Source organism: Lutjanus erythropterus, chromosome 14 (genome assembly GCF_056507025.1).
Source record: "Lutjanus erythropterus isolate fLutEry1 chromosome 14, fLutEry1.hap2, whole genome shotgun sequence".
NCBI lineage: Eukaryota > Metazoa > Chordata > Actinopteri > Lutjaniformes > Lutjanidae > Lutjanus > Lutjanus erythropterus.
In genome coordinates, this window is record NC_139330.1 from 34420734 (window position 1) to 34442540 (window position 21807).

Below are 21807 nucleotides of genomic sequence, written 5' to 3' on the forward strand. Positions count from 1 at the left end.
TGGCACGACCTGAGGCAGGCAACCGGCTGGGGCGCATTTATGTCGGTTAAATTTGAGGAATGTTAACGCCCTTTAATCAGAAGTGACACCGGCCAAACCCACTAAGGGTAAGATAACACTAAGTTAAAACTGTGGAGTCTTAAGAGAGCTTTAAAAAGGATGAATATGTGAAAAAATAAGAAAATAAATGTGTAAATATAAAGAGAAATAAAGAAAAGAATAGATAAATATGGACAAATAAAGGAAAATAGCAAAATATAAAGGAATAATTCTAAGCATTTTCATTTAGTTTAACATGTATTGTATATATTTATGTTTATGTTTTTAAGTGTAACTTCGCAAATAGAAGCAATAATAGATAAACATAAAATATAAATAATATATAAAAATGTAAGCAACTAAAGAGAAATATATCTTTGCAAAAAGTCAAATAAGAAAAATAAATGGATAAAAATAAATAAATTACAATGCAAGAAAGACATAAAAAGTTATATGTGCTATATTATTATCTTTATTTTATTTATTTCTCTTCATATTGGGGTGGTGGAAATACTGAGATACTTTTATACGATGAAAAAAAATGATTTTCTCTTTTTTCTTTACTGAAAATACATAAATAGAATCATATTTATAGAACATATATTAAAGGGCATACACTTCATGCACACTTAAAAAATAAAACGTGCGAAAGATCCATAGACAGTAGAAACATAAGACCGCGTTTTATTTTGAAAACCCTCACCCGGATGTGTTCGTGTTTGTTTCCGGGGTCAGCGGTGTGTCTGGTAGTCACGCTGCCAGACAGTAAACATAGTTTACAGTAGTTTTAACGGAGTAATTGGTGACGTTTGGCGATGTGCTGGTGTTTGTGTTGAGGTCAGGAACCGTTTGTCACGTTAAAACCGTAAGTTAGTGTTTGAATTAACTGAAACTGTTGGGATTGTGTGTGTGTTTGCTTTGTGTCATGTCTCTTTCCATATTACAGCCAATGATAAATGTGTCACTCTAAGTTTTGTCACTCAAACCGCTCGTTTTTTTTCTTTTTAAGAAATGTTGTAGTGCCATGAAATCGTAACGTGACATTTTGTTTGCTTTTTAATGATTTTACTTATGGTTTATATATATTTTTAAGTACTCTAAGTATAGTTAACCATTATTCGTTAAGAGTCATAATGGTAATAACCTTTATATCTGATTCTTGTATGCATATATATGTAGTATATATGAGTGTCACTGTTTTGACAGTGTGTAGAAATGTCCTGAAGGATCTGAGTGTTGACCACTGAGTGACAGGAAAGATAGAGACTGTTTCATGGTGTGTCACACTGTACACACAGTGTAAAATCTCAGAGGTTTCTTAGACGCATTGAGTTCAGGATACAGACTGCTCTTTTTTTAAATGTATCATTCATGTTGTGGTTACATTTCTCACTGTAGTCTTGTTGTTTCTGTCCTGCTGCAGGCTCACAGAAGCACAGACATGAAGAACAGAGGTGGTGGCTGTGTGGACAGTCGGCTCAGACAGAGAGTGGAGCAGGTACAGGTTCATCTCTTCATCCTCCTGGGGCTGTGTGTTAGGAACTCACTGCTATTTATTGAGCAAATGAGCCCCAGCCAACTAAGACATGAAAAATATGAATAAATGTGTGTCAATTGTACTTCAAAATAATACGCAAAATTTTACAAAGCAATTACTGTATCTCAAACAGACAAGGATAAATGTTTCCTTTCATTCACTTCCTTGCTTTCCCCTCCCTCCCCTTTTCTTTCCTCCTCCTCCTATTATCCCCCAATAGTTTTATTATTATCAGTAACTTTGATGACGTATCACTTGATGTTCAACCAATAGGCTTGCACCCTCCCACTCAACTCATTAGTGTGGCACAGCATAGGTGTGCAAGTAAATCCTGACTGACCCTGATGAAGACCTGTGCTGGTCAATTTAAACTCTTTTTGCCATGAAAAATAGAGACATTTTTATTCTATACAAACATTACAGTGTGCCTTGTAGTGTTTTTGAAGGAGACTTGCAATTTTGAGTTTTTACTGAGACTGTTTCACGCTTGCTGTGAGCCCTTCACCTTATGAATAAGCACAAAACACGTGAAGTATCGTAAGAGCAGCTATATGTGACCAGTGGAGAGACCCAGCAGCACTTCCACTCTGTTATCCTCAAGTTGAGGATAAATGTTGGAGACAAAAGCAGTGATGTCACATAAATGTAACAGCCTGAATCTGCTCTTGTTTTGCATGAATCGCATGTTGTTTCAGTTTAGCTTTTCTTGTAAAATTGACATGTGTAATCAGAGACTGTGTCTGAGTATCTGATATCAGTGTCGGCCATCTTGATCCCGTTTCATATTTCTTGCTCTGTTTTCAGTATCTGGCATCCAGCAACAGTGAATATGTGGACCTGTCAACCATGGCCCTGGACCTTCAGAAACTGTACAGGCAAGTTCATCACACTCAGACAAAGGGATTCTTTCCTTCTCAAACTCCAGCAAAAGTGCTGCTCAACCTTTGCAACATGGACTTCTGCAGTTAGAAATTCATCCCATAAATAAACACAGATACTTCTACTAAAATGTTGAGAAGTATTCCTTTACTTTGTTTCTGTTGTTGGATTAGACTGCAGTAGTTTCTTTCTAAGCTTTTGGTTTCTGTTATATCCTCAGAATGGAGTATGGCAGAAGAAACAAGACAGCTTTCAGGATTCAAGTAGAGAAAGGTAAGTGAGGCAACAGAAGACTGATGCCTTATTACTTTGTGACTGTACTTTGTTTGTCTCTCATAATGGCAGGGCAGACAGGATAAGAGTGAAGGTAATAAGTTTGAAGATCACGTTTCTGTATGTATGACAAAATCTGAAGAGGAGCATGAGCTCAAACTGTTGTGGTCTTGTGGATGTACTAAATAAATTATATCAAAGGAAGCCGCAGCGTGCAGATCTTTTTCTGTCTTTAAACAAGTTATGTAACATCACTGTCATGTCTTTTTTATCTAGACATGTATTTTAATCTGTGCTGAATGTCGAAAAATGATCCTGGAAAAAAAAAACCTGCCAAAACTTTTTTTTTCACAGGTGGAAAAAGAGAGTAGAACTCAGATAAATTACCCTGCCAAAACCTTTTTTTTCACCTGTGCTTAAGTCATAAACACTGGAAAGAAAACAATGTAGACCAGACTTAAAAATATACCAGAATGTTTTTTGCTCACTTCCTCTCATCTCTCAGATCTTCTGTAGAAAAGATCTCACGTCAAAATAAAACAAATATTCTGACAAACAGAAATAATTACGTACAATACCTCTCAAGCCTCACCTATCAATCAGTCCATTCCAGTTTTTATGTTCCTGCTCTTGTTTTGTCCTGTGAGGAGCTCTGATTTGTCTTCTCCACCTGCCTCTCACAGTGTACGAAGCAGTCATGAAGAAGTCTGACCTCAATGTTCTGGAGAGCAAACACTTGGCGAAGAGAGCCAAACACAGCCACAATGACACTGGGTAAAGGAGGCTCTCTGCTGTACTCATACTGTCTCTTTAAATGTCCAGCTAACCCCATTCAAACCTGTGTTGACAGTGAAGGCAGCAGCAGCAGCTCGGACGTGTCCTCTGACAGCGAAGACCAGATTCTGGAGAACGCTGTAAGAAATTATGTGAAGATTAAATCTGAGGACAATCTGGGAAATTCTATTAAAAACATATTGGTGATAGAATTTATTATATTACTTCCTTTGACTCACACCGTTGGCTAATTAAGCACGCTTGTCGCCCTCCTCAGCCCACCAACCACATGAACAGCTCTCTCACGTCTCTGTACCGGAAGGGGCAGCCTGACTCCAACACCAGCTCCCCCAGGAGAGACCAGCCTGCTGCCAGCAGTCCTGCCACCACGACCAGCCACACTCCCACTGCAGGGACGGTGGTTTCCACAGGAGGCTGGTTCATCGATCGAGGCAGACGCCCCGAGAAGAGCAACATCCTCATCGACCTGTGTGAAGACGAACCAACTAATACAACCACAAATGTATGTAACTAGAGGGCATGCAGAAGAGTTAACAGCTTGACTTTGCAACTAAGTGGGTGTTGCGTTGTTTTGTCACAGAGGAAGTAAGCTTTGAACATGAAATACTGCCTTATAGATCCCCACACAAATTTGTTTTTTTGAGTGATATGAATATCTTATGGCGCGAGGCGGCTAGATTTGCAAGATCACACAAGAATCCATCTTGCCAGGCTTCAACTTATGTTTGTGTCCGCACCCAAAGTGGTGCAGCCAATCAGCATCCTAGGAGGGACTACTGGCAGCTGGGGCATTTGATTTAGGTGTGATGGCAGCGAGAAACCTCCATGGAAATGACACATGTCAAATTGATTGGTTTGAGTTAGCCTGTGGTAGATGTGATAGATAGATAATTGATCCAATAACCCACCAAGCGTTTTTCGGAAAGTGCCTGCCTTTTTCCAAACAGTTTCAAAGGACGACTGCCCAGATGTTTCTGTGTAACAAACTGTCTGGGAAGTCAGGTTAATGGATATCAGTAGTTGAAGAAAAAAAAAACACTAACTAGAGTTTGTTTTTAACATGAAAACAGAACTTAAACAAACATTGTGACGTGGATTAACTTCAGGTTTGTGTGGCCACCTGATAATGACTCTGAGTATTTTATATTTGGGTATTTACATTGTACTGTATGTTGAGCTGATGATGTTTGACTCACACACTGACTGCCATTTGTGTCTGTCCTCAGCAGACAGATGTGTCCATGCTGGAGCCAGAGAAACCTCACAAAAAGTCCAAAAAAAGGACGAAGACATCCACTGAAACTACTGAGACTCGCAGCCTGAATAAGAAAGGTACTGGCTTTTTTTTTTTTTTTTTAAACTCTGTGTAGTTGTTGCTGTTATTCCTGGTTTTATTGATCTGATTAATTGAATTTATTTTTGTAAATTATTTTTTCCAATGTATTTATATGTCTTACTACCTAATTAAGTTATTTTTTATCTTCATATGTGCCTTGATCTGTTTGGATGTACAACATGTAAAATCCAATAAAAACAGCTGAAATAAAAGACAGATGCTGCCTCATTTAACTATAAATATAAGATTCTTAACACATCAATATAATCCTTATTGTTGAGAATTCCCTTTAGGGTTGCACCTAATATTTATTTTCATTATTGTTTAATATATTTAGTCCACAGAGTTGCATTACAAGTTATTTTTTTCTGTTTTACTGACCCTCTCAGCTAAATCAAAGTCACCAGAGCTGCAGTATCCCACTCTGAAGTTTGAAGATGTGGGAGGTAATGAAGACACGTTAACGGTTGGTATCTTTACTTTGCTACTTTGCTTGTTTCTGCACCAAATTTTCTTCTGTTGTAAAATGGGGATGGCTGCAGTGTTGAGTGTATGTTGTTTTATCCATTGGTGTTGTAGTTTTCACCTGCTGTGATTTGTCGTTGTTGCAGGAGGTGTGTAAGCTGCTGATCCACATGCGTCATCCAGAGGTGTACCAGCAGCTGGGGATGGTTCCTCCGAGGGGCTTCCTCCTCCACGGACCTCCTGGCTGTGGAAAGACCCTGCTGGCCCAGGCTGTGGCAGGGGTGAGTGCTGGACAACTCCAACCTGTGGAGAGAGTAACTTCCCACTAAAAGTTAAATGTTGTTTTACATCAGTAGATTCCCCGCCTTGTATCTGTCAGTGATTCATTCCAAGGCTTTACTGTCCAGAATAAGCAGCAATTTAATTGTTTCCATTCTTTGAATCTTTATCTTTGGTAAACGTATTTTCTCTAGTATAAGATTAACATTTTTTCTTTTAAAAACCCAACAGAACAGCTCATACGTATTCATCCTGACCAAAAGAATAATAGTGATTCATTATCACAGAGCTTGAGAGCTCACACAGTTGTGACCCACTAACTAACCTATTTTTAGTTGAGGACAAAGAAATGTATCTTTGTAAATAGTTTTGTATACAGCCTGTTGTATAAAATGTTATTCTAGTCAACTACCACAAATTTGAGATTTTCTTTTGTGCATGTCTCTCTACCCCAGCCTTGCTAACTGTTTGCTGTTTGGTTTGTTTATAGCACAGAGCAGAAAAGGTTGTGTGTCGCAAACTGTTGTAAAAATCCCAAATGAGACTCGTATTCTTAATTTGCTGTTTATTGTCCAAAGAATGCTCCTAAAACCCAAATAATACCAGTGTATGCTCCATTCAGAATAAGGCCTAAGGCCTGTGACCTGTATTGAATTCAGAATATTACCATATTCTGAATAATAGTGGAAAACTACTGTGCATGTATACTTAAGCCATAGATTATATAAATGATAAATGGTGAAATGTGCATCCTATGCTTTTCCAACTCTGATCATCTCTCTTCTCTCTCCCTGCTATTGTTTTTTAATGTCTGTACTTATTCCACATATTATTTGTCAGATCTGTATAAACGGAAGGACAGTGAGAGATGACACACAGGCAGGAGATAAGCCCGTCCTCGCAGATCACACAAGGCGATAGTCCTTTTAATGTAATCATTCATGATAAAGATCAGCTCCACATGTGATTAGAAAAGAGCAGAGAGGCCGAATCCGGTGCTTCCGGTGTGTTCAGCCGGGATGCTGCTCACTTGAGAACTGACATTTCACGGTGCTCCTGCCTCTTTTGTGTCCCTGGGACGAGTGGGACATCAGTAAAGGTTGTATGTATTAAGCGTGCTTGTTAAATAAAGTGATGTGACCGTGTGTTCCAGGAGCTGCAGCTGCCCATGCTGAAGGTGTCTGCTCCTGAGCTGGTGTCTGGAGTGTCCGGGGAGTCTGAACAGAAGCTCAGAGAGCTGTTTGAGCTGGCTGTGGTCAGTGCTGCTTTTCTTCCTGCTGGTTATTTATATCTAATCAATAATGTTGACCATTTATTTCTGCCTCAACATCATCTGATGTTTCCTGTCCTTGCAGAGCTCTGCACCGTGTATCCTGTTCATAGATGAGATTGATGCCATCACCCCTAAGAGAGAGGTGGCCTCTAAAGACATGGAGAGGAGGATCGTAGCTCAGCTGCTAACCTGCATGGATGGTACGACACACTGCCTTCACACTGACATCTAACTCCATACTTGCTGGAACCAACAGACTCTCATTAAAGTCCACATTTTTTTAACTTACCAAGTGAAAAATTCTACTGTAACCAGAGACAGGTATCTGTAGAATTTTATTGTTGATCTCGATCAGTAAAATCCTAACAATACTGATACTGTTTATTAATACACTTGATACTACTCGCCATAATTTGGTACACAAATAAAAGCATAACCTGAAAAGATGTGAAATACATTTAGTAAAGGGAGCCCTCACTTTCTAAGGTCCTGTCAGCTGTTTATGGAAGGTTACATAAATAGCATAAATAGCGGGCTCATTTTTGGTGTCACACTGGCAGGGATGTACTTTATGTGTAATTCACAGCATCTTCCTGATGTCAGTGTTACAACAGAAAAGGTCCATGTTCCAGATGTTCCCCTGATGCTTTCCTTCCAACCCTAATGACAAGGCGCAGCTCCCAAATGAAATTTGAGGGGGTTTTTTCTGTGACTAACCGACCAATAAAACCTCAATCCCATCAACTAATGTTTGGTCGACTATTAGGGAGCAGCTCTAGAGTATAGTCTGTATAATAGATTGTCTCTTTATGTGAAGCAGTCAGAGAAAGTGTTAAACAGTCACTGATCATAGCTGGATGTAGGCTGTAAGCTGGTCGAGATCTGCTCTGGGACATTTTAAATACCTTTTTAATAGAGTTGGTTTAACTTATTTAATTTGTCTGGTAAAGAGCTGCAAGTGAAAATAGGTCTTCTTGGGGCAGCTATTTTATTTGCTGATCATTTCTGTAAAATTTCCCATACATAAAGTTTCTTTGTCTTTTGAACTATAACTGGTCAAAGACTGCTCTCCACACATGCTTTCAGGTGCAGGTGTAAAACAGATGTAAACACAGTGCTGTCAGATCCTTTACCTGGACTTCCACTGGTGAGATGACATATTTCTGGTGCTTCCTTCCTGACAGACTTGAACAGTCTGACTGTGACAGCACAGGTCCTGGTGATCGGTGCCACCAACAGGCCGGACTCCCTGGACCCCGCCCTCCGCAGGGCCGGACGCTTTGACAGAGAGATCTGCCTAGGTATTCCTGATGAAGCAGCTCGTCTCAGGTCAGCCACACACATGATTATAGTAAACAGAGGATCCACATTATTATTAGTCTGACATAAAAAATCTTATTGCACATTAAATTAGCAGATTTTCCTCCCAGCTCTCTGTTGATGATATTAACCAGAATGCTTTGTGCTCCGTCAGGATCTTGAAGACATTGTGTCGGAAGCTGAAGCTGCCGGAGGACTTTGACTACCAGCAGCTGGCCCGGCTCACCCCGGGCTACGTGGGCGCCGACCTCATGGCTCTGTGCCGCGAAGCCGCCATGACTGCTGTAAACAGAGTTCTGCTGGAAATAAGAGCACGGCCGCAGAGACACAGCCAGAGCTCTACTGATGAGCCCCTACAGAGCGGAGGACAATCTGCGGCCGCTGGGACAGACGGAGAGGTCAGAGAGCAACAGGCAACAGACACCAACCCAGCACCTCAGGAGGAGTCGGGACAGAATCACCTGCAGGTACAGTCAGCTCTAACAGCACACCTCACTAACTCCTCAGCTTGATACTGTGTGTTTTCCAAAAAGATGGCGTTTACAATGAAAGCTGATCATTCCTGAATAAACCAGGAGGAAACATCCTGCTTCTTCTTTGAATGTGTTAGCTCTTCATAGAAACCTTTGTCTTCATCTGTGCACTTTAATTCACTTTCTGATCAGCTTTCCAAACACCCACTTCTAAATCCCTTTTGATGTGCATCATTCAATATTGTGTTGCAAGACATATTTTTCCTACCTACTCTGATTGGCCAGTACTTGTTGCCTAAATGGTTGGTCAGAAAAGTTTAAGTATGCAGAGTGATGATTGATGATTTGGGTAAGAATGTCAAGTTAAGTCAAACAGAGGGAGAGTAGGGCTGGTCATGCCCACGCTTCGCCATCCTAGGTTTTTTTTTTTGCCTGATATATAAACTAATCTCTTACTGAGACATCATGTTTACCTCATCTTGAATATGTCTAATGTTTATGTATTAGGTCTGGTAGGAAAAGAGTCTGCATCCTGTGACTCTTTCACTCTTCTCTAGTGGCTTTCAGAAAAAATTAAATGGTTCTGATTTTAAATTTAATTTACACTTATTGTTGTAAGTGATTCTTACATTCTCCAGTGGTAAAAGTGTGAAGCTCATACTCAGAATAGAATTTCAAAAAATGTCTTTTTGTCAACTAAAATATGCTTCACAGACTAAGACTAAGACTAAGACTCTACGGCTTGGCACCTTTTCTTTTGGATTTAGGTCAGGCTCCTCAGGAGTCTCAGAGGAAATAGAGAATTTAATAGTTGCAGCTCCAGACAGATTTTTAAAATTTCTTTTTTTGCTAAAAATGGTTCTTTTGTGAATAAAGGTTGCTGAACCTGGGTGTAGGAGCAGTAATATTTGACAGATAATCTGAATGTTGTAATGGTGGCAGACTCTGGCTGACACTATCTGTGCTATCAGCTGACACAGTTTACTAAAGACATTACTGGGCCATGGACTGCCTGCAAGGTGAGAGAAAAGTTGGCCGATTTCCATGTGTGGATGAACTGAGGAATAAGGACTAGTTCACTCAAAAATTGTAATTATGTAATACAGCCTACTGAGGGTCAGTATTGATCACAAAATCTGCACCTCTTCTGTGGATAATTTCATCATGAGCTTTACTTCCTGAAGTCAAGTGAACTAAATCAACCTGCAGAAACCACCAGAGGTCTGTCTCTGTGGACATTAGGTCTTTGTGTTGTTGTCAAAGTTGGACTCAGACCATCATGGAAGTGAGACAGACACCTGTACCACCCTGCTGCTGTGTTTGTGCTTCATCAGACAGAAACTCAGCAGCCTGTGTTCTGGTCATTCATTAGGTTTCTTATCTGTGGCCTTAGACTTTATGTATTTAACCAGCGTTATATAATTCTAGCTTGTGAAGTTGTCAAGGTCAGTCGAGAAATGCCTGCACCAGGAGTTTGCAATCAAATTAAAGGTCCAATCTGTAAATATTTGACAATATAAACATGATTTTCAATTAAAAAATCAAATATGTTAATTTGGAATTTTTAAAAGAAGAGAGAAAATCTCAAAAACATTTTGGTCTTGGATTATTATTGGAATATAAATAAATGTTGCTTACTGAATATATTATAATTATGTGATAGGCTACTTTTAGGGACATTTTTAAGCAGATCTTTTACATTTGTCCCCTTTTTGTCTTTGTTTTCTGTTACTGAAAGCTGACTTTGAGGCGTGCTCAGCTTAATCACAAACTCTGGTGAACCATTCTGACTTCTTGCAGCTGGAAAAACAACTCTTAGATGAACGCAAACATAAAATTATATGAAAATATGTTTTTAAAAAACAATTTAGATTTATTTCGAGTGAAAACCAAATAAAGAGCCCTCCCTGCAAACTAGAGAAATAATCACATGTAGGGATGTTAATGATTAATCACTGATCGATTAATTGCCATTAAGAATTTGACCAATTAAGAGTTTTGATTGATGGTTTAGAAATTACAGTAAATTTACCTCATTTGACATTTCTTGTCTGGCAGAGCAATTTGCTGAATAAGGAAACTAAACTCAAAATGAGAAAAAACAAGGAAAAAATTTGAAAAATGTGTTTTGTATCTTATTTATTATTTATGATTAATTGATTGTTAGCATTGTCAACTATTGATTGAGGAAGATACACAAAATTTGCAGCTCTAATCACACGTATACCTGAAGAGTTGGTCCTATTTGTCCTACCTATATGTAGATTTGTTGCCCTGCTGTTTTCTGTTCTGTTGGGGCTTTTAAATAACATTGCACATGTTGTGTGCTTTGTCCAGCAGGGGGAGCTGTGTCACATGCTGCAGCTGCTGAAGAACACAGAGACGCTGACAGAGGAGGAGCTGGCCGGTCTGTCCATCCTCATGTCAGACTTCCAGGCCTCTCTGGCCAGCGTCCAGCCTTCGGCCAAGAGGGAGGGCTTCGCCACCGTGCCTGATGTGACGTGGGAGGATGTTGGAGCGCTGCAGGACATCCGAGAGGAGCTCACAATGGCCATACTGGTACATCTAACAGCCATGTTCCAGACTGAGAGGAAGCTCTGGGATCATTCCCATGTTTTAAATGAAGGATGAGTCTCCTCATTCTAATCTTTTTCTGCCTTTACAAACTGTAGTCAGAGTTGTGGAGGAGTTTCTATGATCTGTTCTGCTCTGTGTTCTCTCTGATCTTCATTTGATGTCTTCATCTTCTTATCTCGTTGACTCTGAGTCAGTCAGCTTGTATTTTATCACATGACTGTCAGCTGACTGTCAGGTGACCCTCTGCTGGGACCACCGAGTCCTGCAGGGACATGTGGTAAACTTTGTTAGTTATTTCATGACTGAGGACACTGCCCCTTTAAAGTTGTTATGTGTAACAAATGACCAATTTAATTTAAAATGTTCAAAAATGAACTTATAATCAACAGAATGTGAAGAAATAATAGTTCTGACATTATGTCAAAGACATCTATGTATCGTGTTGCGGAGATATCGACTCAAGCTAGCATGCTAACCAGCTAGCCGCAGCCAGTCCTGTCATGTTATATCATTTTGTGCATCAAGAAGCAATAGAAGCAAAGTCCTCCATGGACCAACATGGGACCTTGGTTCAGAAAAAAATATTAACAGTAGTAGAGATACAAGGATTAATTGATTAACTGATTAATTATTAATTGGTTATTAAATGGATCACCAGGTAAGATAATGTTACAAGGACAGCCAAGTTGGTGTTTGTGTCTTAAATACAACAAGCCTGTTATGAACTGGGACTGTCTTGTCTTGTAAAATTATCTTTTAAATTGACAAACAACATATTTGTAATTCATGGCACAATTGACCACCGTTCATATTTCTTCAGAAATAAGGCATCATTGGGTGCAGTGGAAGGGGAGGTACTTATCCTCACTTTAATTGAGTACAGCTCAGGCCTCCCTCCCATAGTTTCAGCTGGGAGAGGTGGAGTGCATTACATTCCACAAGCTCACTTAACTTTTCTGGTCTCATAAATGAACTAAATAAACTCACAAAGTATCTACACTTGTTTACCTTGTTAAACAGAAAAATACACATTCTGAATTAAGTTTCTCTCTTGTACCAAACTAAGACCAGCTTAAATGCTGTGTTATAAAAAGCACATAAAACACAGTGCACTCTGGTTAGTCCCTCCACTTTCCAACAGTCACCAAGTTTGGTTTGGTTGAAAATAAATCCTTCATTCATCTCATTAGATGTGAAAATATTCTGGCTCCCCGCTGCCTCTTTGATGTTCGACCTCTCTTTTACTCCTCTTCCTCTCATGCCTCTCCTGTCCCTGCCTTCCGTGTCTTCATCACCCCTAGAGTCAGAGTCCTGGTCAGAACTGCTGTAAAACACCTTGGTACTGTATTGCTGGTATTCTCAAACTTATCTCCAATGTCGGAGGCCAAAGACTCCTACAGCTGATAGTATAGTGAGCAACACTTGGTGGTAACTCTGGTGATATGCTGGTCCCAGTGTGTTTGTAGTGACCTTTGACATATTTTACACCTTGCTTCTTTAGTGTAGAAGATTTGCCGTTCAAACTATGAGCTGGCTGCTTCTCCGCCTGTTATTGGATACGAGTCACTGTCATGTGACTGTGACATCATCCAGAGCTACATGATGAACAGACTGGGTTCTTTAGAGTTCAGTGGTGGATGGACCCTGCTGTGATCTGTTCCACTGTGCATCTTCTGAGTGTTTGCACAGAATAACACAGCTGTGTGTGTGTGTTTGTGTTTGTGTGTGTCTTGCAGGCTCCGGTGCGTTCTCCAGAGCAGTTCAAAGCTCTGGGGCTCAGTGCTCCGTCTGGCGTGCTGCTGGCTGGACCTCCAGGATGTGGAAAGACGCTGCTGGCCAAGGTTCTCAAATATTTTACAGTATCTTGAACTGTATTCTACTATGGACTGTCCACTTAAAACACACTTTCACAGATTATTTGTTATCAAAATATATCTAAATGATCAGTTCAGTCTGATTTCTTATGGATAATTAAAGGGCGGGTCCTTTATTTTTGTTCTTTGAGGTTATGTTATTCTGTAGCTTCCCAATATTCAAATGTTTTAACATTATAATGCTATTTTCCCAAGCCTTTCTAAAAATCTGACCTTGGTTTCTGCATGATGATGTTACTATAAACCTCCTTGGTTGAGGGAGTGGAGGAGAGGCCATCAGTGCTGTAACGTCTGTCACTGCTTCGTGCTAATGGCTGAGTTTTCATTAGAAAAACCTGGAACAGAACACTGATGGAGACGTCCTTCATTATTTCTACATTCTGTTCACAGAGCTGAGGCCTGTCGAGTCTCTCAGTGTCAGTCCCATAAACTGAAAATTTGACTTTGGACCAAACTAATCTCTGCAAGCTGAGAGTGCAACTTATTTTATTACTTATGCACAAGGTTTCCTGCACGTGTAAGTTTTTAAAAGCATTTTGAGACAAAATCAGTCATTCTGTACAAGTATAACAAGCTATACATGTCGGTACAGTGGAAGAGTTTAATATTTAGGGAAACACACTCTCTTTCTGAGAGTGAAATGAGACATTCACTTCAGTCTCATGCCTGCATGTATGCTGCATTCCAGTCAAAGTCAGTGGTTAGAAATTCCAAGTTGAAATTTCCAACTTCCTCAAACCATTCAAAGGTGCATGACACCAAATGCAAACACAAAAACATGGCTGACCTTTCAGCAGTGCAGCCTTCCTGCAAACTCCCATATAAACCATTATATGTTTTATTTTACAGCACTTTTAGATTTGAGAAAAAAGTAATATTTTGACTGACATTCCAATTGCGATATGATTAGTGGAAATGATCAGTTTTGCATAATAATTTAACTTTTTACGTTATTTCAATGAAATACAGACAAATATAGTTTATGTTGCCTTTTAGTTGGTGAGCGTCCATGGCTGCTGCTGCTGTGTGGCTTCAGACAGCTGCTTCTTCATGAAGCTGGAGTAGATGGATTGACAAGTATGAATTTGAGTAGTGTTCCACGCCACTTCTTAGTGCCGTAGAACGCCTCTCATAGGAGATTAACAATTTAAGCTGAATTGTCTGCAACACAGTGTACGCACAGATCTGGAATCAGGACATAATTTGCCTAGCTGAGCATAAAGACAGTTTAAAAATACACCTACTGACACAGAAAACAGGTCCTATAAAACAGAACTGTGAAAACAACAAGCTGTGGTTAAGGGGAATCAATGTGCTGGAACTATTTCTTGTTGAACAACAGTCAGTGGAGTGAGTGCATGGAACCTCCTCAAGTCTTGTTGTCACAGCAGAGCCTCTTCCACCAGCATGGCACCGGCCCTGTTATGGTTCAACCACATAATTTTGAGTCGTTCTGGTCATTTCCACCAAAAATAAACTGAAAACCTGAAAAGTTAGTTTCCAGCTGGTACCAAAAAAACAGCAGGTTTTCCTTGAGCACCAAAGTGAGCGTTGTAGGTTTCCACTGAGTGAAGCTGGGCTTAACGCTCCAATGATTCCCCTTATCTTAATCCACATCAGAAAAATTCCACAGGGCCACTTGGCAAGGTTTCACCAGTTTACTCAGAGAAGCACAAAAAATAGGAAAGTGTCCAAAGTAACACAATGATATCATATCCAAGTACCAATCATTAAAGAGAGGAAAAGAGGAAAAGGTCAAAAAAAACATGTGGCTCAACTGACTGTCTCACCTCATATTAACTCCACACAGGAGCATCAAACTGTTATATACTCCCATCCATTACAAATACCACATCAATTACATTTTCATCCATTTGAAATGATCCTGTTGCATTTTAAAAGGTTAACTTATTACGTTATTGTACAGATGAACTGAAAATACCTGAAAATGTGCCTTCAAATTCCATCTAAATCAAGCAACTTATATTACTGTTGTTTTTAAGTGTTTTAAAATGATTTCTTATTAACTGTGTCAACGAAAATTCAACAAATATCTTTTGGGCTCATACAGGTGTGTCATACTCTACAGGTTGTTGTACTTTGTGCGGTGCTGTCTATTGATGACATCCTTGATTAAAATGATTCCACTCAAAGCTGGTGGAAATGTGAGCTGCTTCACTTGATAGCACCAAGGTTCCAGGGATCTTAAATGGACCAGTTCAAGAACCAGAGCTTATTTGGTGAAAAAGGGTTCCACCAAAAAAGGCTGCCAGATTTAGTCCCGTCATGTTCACCCACTGTATCTGGCAACCTGTTGCACAAAAGCGCAGAACAGATGGAACTGTTCCTCATGAAGAAGTAGATCCAGAAGATTTTGACAAAATGTCAAATGTCATCATCTACATGAGGACACTTCTGCACTTTGTTGCTCTCGGAGGAGACACCATAAAATGTTTTTGTGCCTAAAATCAGTGCCAGCGAGCTGAAAAAGTGGAGTCAGATGTCATCTAGACCAAGATTCATGCAAAGCTGCTCATTGTCTCACTGCGTCTCTCTGTGTTGTCTCCTGACAGGCAGTGGCCAATGAGTCAGGCCTCAACTTCATCTCTGTCAAAGGTCCAGAGCTGCTCAACATGGTGAGTCACTGAGCTGCAGCAGCGTGTCGATGTGGAGGAGACTGTCTGTGCATTGTTGTGCAGCTGGATCACAGTTCAGCTGACACTCATTCATAACCCTTTGACCTCAGACAGGCTCGTTTCCTCTGTCCTGTGCTCATAGCTGCTGTTTTTGTAGATCTTGAAGATTTGTTCCAACTCTTTTGGAGCAATTGTTGCCTTCATTCAACATGCACTGATGTTGGAATCAGCTGCTTGCACTAACTGATGAATGTGTGTGTGTGTTTACAGTATGTAGGAGAAAGTGAGCGGGCTGTCAGACAGGTCTTCCAGAGAGGACGCAACTCAGCTCCTTGTGTCATCTTCTTTGACGAGATCGATGCTCTGTGTCCTCGCCGCTCGGGCCACGAGGTGAGAGGGATGAATCATCGTGTTTCTTAATCATTGATTTACTGTAGAGTTACTGTTAATGTGTTTGTGTGTGTTCAGTCAGGGGCCAGCGTGCGGGTGGTCAACCAGCTGCTCACAGAGATGGACGGCCTGGAGACTCGACGGCAGGTCTTTATCATGGCTGCAACCAACAGACCAGGTACACGTCCAGCTTCAGTCACACCTGAACCAGAGACACGCTGGAGTCTGAACCAGGCAACAGTTTAATGTCATACATAATATCAGTCACTGTGGAATAATTTTACTTTGGACACTTGAGTTACATTTTGGTGAAAGTACTGTACTTTTACATCAGTAGAATTTTAAGTACGTTTATTTCTAAGGAAGTATTTTTACTCTGAATCCTACATTTCATTTAAAGTACCAAAACAACAAATACTTCTTGCACTTTTTTTTCAAGCTGTAAGAATGATTTTAAACTAAATTCATCCTTTGTTGTTCTAACAAACACTAACAGACTGTGTCTATCTGCTGTCCTGCAGACATCATCGACCCTGCCATTCTCAGGCCAGGTCGTCTGGATAAAACCTTGTATGTGGGTCTGCCGCCTGCAGCAGACCGCCACGCCATCCTGCTCACCATCACTAAGGTAAGAAGGATCGAAGCCAAACTACCCACAATTTAATCTTATGTAACTAGATATTTTTGTCTGTTGTGTTTTGTCTTTTGCAGAAGCAGCTAAGAAGCTGCTACAACTATAACAACTTTTGAAGATGCTAGGCTAGCAGTTTCCCTCTGCTTCCAGCCTTTGTGCTAAGCTAGGCTAACCACATATCATGCCATCTTTGACTGCACAGAGCTGAACCAGCTGTTGATGTTTACATGTTGCAGGGGGGGACCAAACCTCAGCTGGAGCAGGACGTCAGTCTGGAAGAGATCGCCTTTGATGAGCGCTGTGATTGTTTCACGTAAGTTCCCACACACCCACTGAGCGTATCATAGTGCTTTTAGTCTGAAGGTTTTTATCTCAAGTTGTAACATCAGTTGTCTTTTCTCTTCTGGATCTGAATCTGATATGTGTGTGTTTGTGTGTGTCTGATGTAGTGGTGCTGACCTGACCGCGTTAGTGAGGGAAGCGTCTGTTAATGCCCTGAGGGCCTACCTCAAGTCCCAGCATTCCTCAGCTTCTTCTGCCTCTGGTAATGTGACACCTGACATGTACAGCACAGGCTGACTTTTTTTTTTCTGGAATCCTGTGGGACTCAGGATTACTGTGGGATTCCTGTGGGATTCCTGTGGGATGGGAGTCATTTTCACTATTGATAACAGGACTGGGATGGGACGGGGAAAAAAGTCAGTGGGAGCTGGTAGGAGCAGGAAATTATTATTATTTTTTTTTTTGCAGGAATTTGAGTGTGGATTGGTGGGAACAGAATGGGACGGGAGTCATTCTTCCGGGACTGGGAACTCTGTCATGGGATTGGGAAGGGACAGGAGTATTTTTGTGGGAGTGGGATGGAACGGGAGTGAAAGTCCTCTCCTGTGTCATGCTCTAATGTATAGTATTTAGTATATTAATCAGGGTACCTGCAGAGTCAAAGTATTCAAAAAGAATGAATTTAAAGATCTCAAAGGAAGGTCTGTAAAGTTTTGGATTCAGGCCTTAAAAGTATTCAAGTTGGCAAACAAAAGTCATATTTTTTTTCTCGTCTGTCTTTCGGCTGTACATCATGAATAGACTACAGGTTTGTTTTCAGTGAGATATTATTGGGTTTATAAAGTGGTTTTGCTGCTCTAATCCTGTTCTTACTTTATTCTTTTTTGCAGTTATTCAGTCAGGAAAAATACTGAATAATGCTCTTTTTAAGTGGCAGCAGAATCCAAAATATATGTGGGGGTCTTAAATTAAACTTGCACTGGTAAATGTGCAACTGTAATAGTTTGACCTGTGGGAGTAAACATGGTGTGTGTTTACCTAAACTTAACTGAATAAATATTATAGTTGTTATTGCTTTTCATTTTGTCCAGAAGTCTTAACCTGTTAACCTCTGAATGACTAAAACCTGCTCATCCCAGCTCTGACTACTGACACGTCTCGGCACACATTTAACTGATTATTTGCACTAGTGTATGCAGCATAAAGCAGACAGGACTGTGTCTCATGCTGTGTTCACTGACTGTAAGGTGTGTTCATTGTCCCACACAGGTCACACATACTCCTCTGGCTCTGTGGCTGATATCAGAGTGAGCAAACAGAACTTTGAGGACGCCTTCAAGAAAGTTCGTCCATCTGTGTCCAAAAAGGTAGGACAGGATATTTTTGTCTGACTTTAAAATATCTACAGAGTATCCTGTAACACATCAACAGAATTGTATTAGTTTTCTCTTTCTTCTACTTTTAAAGTATATTGGTCAAGCCTGTGAGCTAAAGCTGGGAAATATGTGGACATTATATCGTCTCAGATTTTGTATATTGTTATATGGTGATATGTTATAAGTGTTCTAAGTGTCTTCTCCTGGTTTTAAAGGCTGTATTACAGTAAAATGATGTCATTTTCTGAACTTACCAGCCTGTTGTAACTGTTCTGTTATCTGTCTTTACCCACTGAGTCATTATATCAGTCCCTCCAGGATTTCACAGGCCTTTTTTGGGATTATTGCGTCTTAAAATGCCTGATTTCACAGCAGCTTTTCTAAAGAAATTGCAATACGCGTTGTGATGCTTTTAGACATTATTTGAAAGTTCTGATTTCTTTGTATAATTCATTAAAAATCTGCATGTTCCAGGGGGAAAAAAAACACACTCTGTTCTGAGTGTTCTAACTAACCTCACTAAAAAGGCTCAGAAATACAAAAATGATAAAAAATCAGCTTTATGTGTAAATGAAGAAGTGCACCTGAGGGGTCTTCCACAAAGAAGTCAAATCTTTTTAGAGCTCAAACTCATTTTAACATTTTTTAATTGACAACAGTGTCTCATATTGTATAAGATCATGATGTGTTTGCATTAGAGAAAGTGTGTATATTGAGAGATATATTGTATATTGTGGAACAGTCTAATAATATTGAGATATTATTTATAATCCATATTGCCGAGTCCTGCGGTGAGACCAACCAAATCTCAGTTTTCTGAAAACAGTGCCTCCATCTTTATGTTTGTAATGAGACCTACTGTTCACTTTGGTCCAAAGTCTCTGACTGTCATATAGAAACTAAGAGGCAAACAGAAGGTGTTACATGACTAACACTTCAGACTCTATTGTTCTTAAGGTTCACTTTATGTTTATCATTTCTTTTTATATTTGAATCACTAAACAAATCTGAGATTTGAGCCAAACGGTGAGTCAAAGGTGTGAAACCAGGCCAGTCTGGATGTGGACGGAGCAGATGAAGGCCTGTTCATCTGGCTGCTGTTAAGGAAGAAGTCAGACACATAAAGAAAAACAGCTTCATGTTTATTTACCACTATACAAGTGATCCACAGTGACTGTTTGTTCTGGCAGTCTGTACTGGATCACAGTGAATCACATGACCTGCAGCTTCAGCTAACGCTGCACTGCCCACTTCTTTTCTGTGCAAAATAAATAATAGTACAAGTTGTCCATTCATGCACAGTTCCATTGATCCACCTAAGTGTGGTATATTTTTCTTTTTACTTTAGTCTGAGATCCACAGACACACTGTCCCTCAGCTTTAATCACATTTAACCAAGTATTTTACTGGACACCAGATCGATTCTGTTGGATTCATTTCATCAAATTAGCTGCTGAACTGAGTTTTTTTTTCCCAAAACCAAACAAACATTATCATTGTTAAGCACATCTAACAAAATTCCCAAGCAGCATATTTGAACAAGGAAATAAAGAAAAAAATGGGGGAGAAACTGATACAAGTGATGAATACCAAAAAGTATCAAAGAAAAGATACATGTGTATAAATTAAATTAACTTTAATCAATATAAAACAGAAGCAATTTAGAGAGTCTTTAGGCATTCCTCTTGTTCACTGAAATAAAGTTCAGGCCATTTTTATATGCCTTAAAACGTGAAGAAATCACATTTGTGAATAAAAATTTAAATAAATTAAAGACATGGTGAAAGTAATGAAGTCCAAGTTATTAGCTTAACATCCTGCTTATGGCTGGGCATCTTTTAATATTTTTCATACTAGTACCAATATCATACCTGAGTGTCAGTGCACCTGTTTTCACCTCCTTACTTCAAAAAATATACGTGTTCCCACAAAACCTCTTTTTAATCGAAAACCAAGCTGCAGAATATTGAATATTATGATGTTTAAACACACAGAAAACTGTTTATTCTATATTTTATTCCACAATTTATAGATTATTATATAGAGTCTAAAAGTGGAAAAAAAAAAGATTTAAATTAGGATCAAAGTTTAATTCAAACATTATTCTGAATCTGACCAAGTCAAGCTCTGTTCTTTCCTCTTCATCTCCTCTGATGGAAGTCTTTGTTTACTCAACACTTGTCAGTTATTTTGTCGTGCAGTAACATGTCACAGTGCAGTGGTTCATCATGTGTGCATTACTCTGGCACAGTTCCAGATGCTATAGATAATTACAGACTATGTCTGTCAGAGTAGACAGCGCTGTCCTATACGGTCTATCAGATCACTGTCCTACAACCTTCCTGCTATCAAGTAGCCCGGAAAACCAGTCGGACTAGTCCCACACCAAGCACTGCAACATTAAACTGTGGGACAGATGCTCAGCTCCAGATTCCTTCATACTGACAGAAAATAATCAAGAAACACCACCAGCAGAGACTGTGGACTGATGACAGTCTGTGCTTCCTCACCTCGAACAGTCAGTCAGCTGTGGTTGTGAGCAGTAACAGGCAGAGATCAGGGCTCACATCCTTCTTCAGGATCCTTTTGAAGCTTTTGTTTCTTTGTGTAAACCACCAACATACAGTGACTGTGTGCGTGTGTGTTCCCTCCCTGTGCAGGACCAGAGGATGTACGAGCAGCTCAAAGAGTCCCTCAGCTGATAAATGCAGGACCACGACCAACAGACGCCGTCACCAGCAGCAGTTCAGCGTTCACACTGACCTCAGTTATCAGTGAATGATTTTCTCTCATGTATGTAAACACATTAACACTCAGATTCCTGCTTTTATAATAAAAAAGTGTGTAGAAACCAAAGACAAACATGGTCCGTCATGTTCTTATCAAACATACAGATCAGCTCCTGTTCTGTTATCAGGTTCTCTCTGACTCCACCCTGAGCTCCAGTCACCACGGTGTGACTGTACACATGTTGCTGATAGCTGCTGTGTACACACACACACTGCATGTCAGTGCTGCTTGATCACACACTTGTGACCATGTAACCAACCCCCCAGTCAAAGTTTGTTACTTACACACATTTAAAGAAACAATATGTAAGAATTTTAATTTTAAACATTCACAAATTAACCAAAATTATCAAGAGAATGTGTACAAAGAACAGTTCTGATGTTACCTCAAGGATGTCTATGTACTGTGTTGCAGAGATATCTGCTAAAGTTAGCATGCTAACTAACTAGCCCTGACACCACTTTGCACCTCAAGAGATGATAATGAGTCACTGTGGCATCCAGTCTGCCCTCCACCCAACAACACTGAGGTAGTCTTCTTACCTGGTTTGGCTCCTCATCATCAAGCCTCTGCAGAAGC

The 21807-nt window shown here is 39.9% G+C and overlaps 1 protein-coding gene across 1 annotated transcript; it reads left to right on the forward strand.

Annotated features, from left to right (window-relative positions):
* The first annotated feature begins 747 nt into the window (after positions 1–747).
* Positions 748–21300, forward strand: nvl (nuclear VCP like). Its single transcript, XM_084735694.1, has 24 exons — positions 748–904; positions 1463–1537; positions 2381–2451; positions 2676–2728; positions 3412–3502; positions 3579–3642; positions 3780–4025; positions 4750–4855; positions 5249–5325; positions 5471–5605; positions 6757–6858; positions 6959–7076; positions 8061–8205; positions 8351–8663; positions 11007–11228; positions 12983–13087; positions 15694–15756; positions 16027–16146; positions 16225–16324; positions 16668–16774; positions 17017–17093; positions 17230–17324; positions 18332–18429; positions 21099–21300. Exons 2-24 carry the CDS (start codon positions 1481–1483, stop codon positions 21138–21140), a joined length of 2607 nt encoding a protein of 868 aa, XP_084591820.1. The 5' UTR covers positions 748–904; positions 1463–1480; the 3' UTR covers positions 21141–21300.
* Positions 21301–21807: the final 507 nt, after the last annotated feature.

Bases quoted from the DNA above. Each gene is read 5' to 3' on its own strand.
- nvl (XM_084735694.1), top strand. From the start codon at position 1,481: ATGAAGAACAGAGGTGGTGGCTGTGTGGACAGTCGGCTCAGACAGAGA. The intron at 3,643-3,779 runs GTAAGAAATTAT...CGCCCTCCTCAG, and splicing joins ACCAGATTCTGGAGAACGCT to CCCACCAACCACATGAACAG. The intron at 17,325-18,331 runs GTAATGTGACAC...TGTCCCACACAG, and splicing joins CTCAGCTTCTTCTGCCTCTG to GTCACACATACTCCTCTGGC.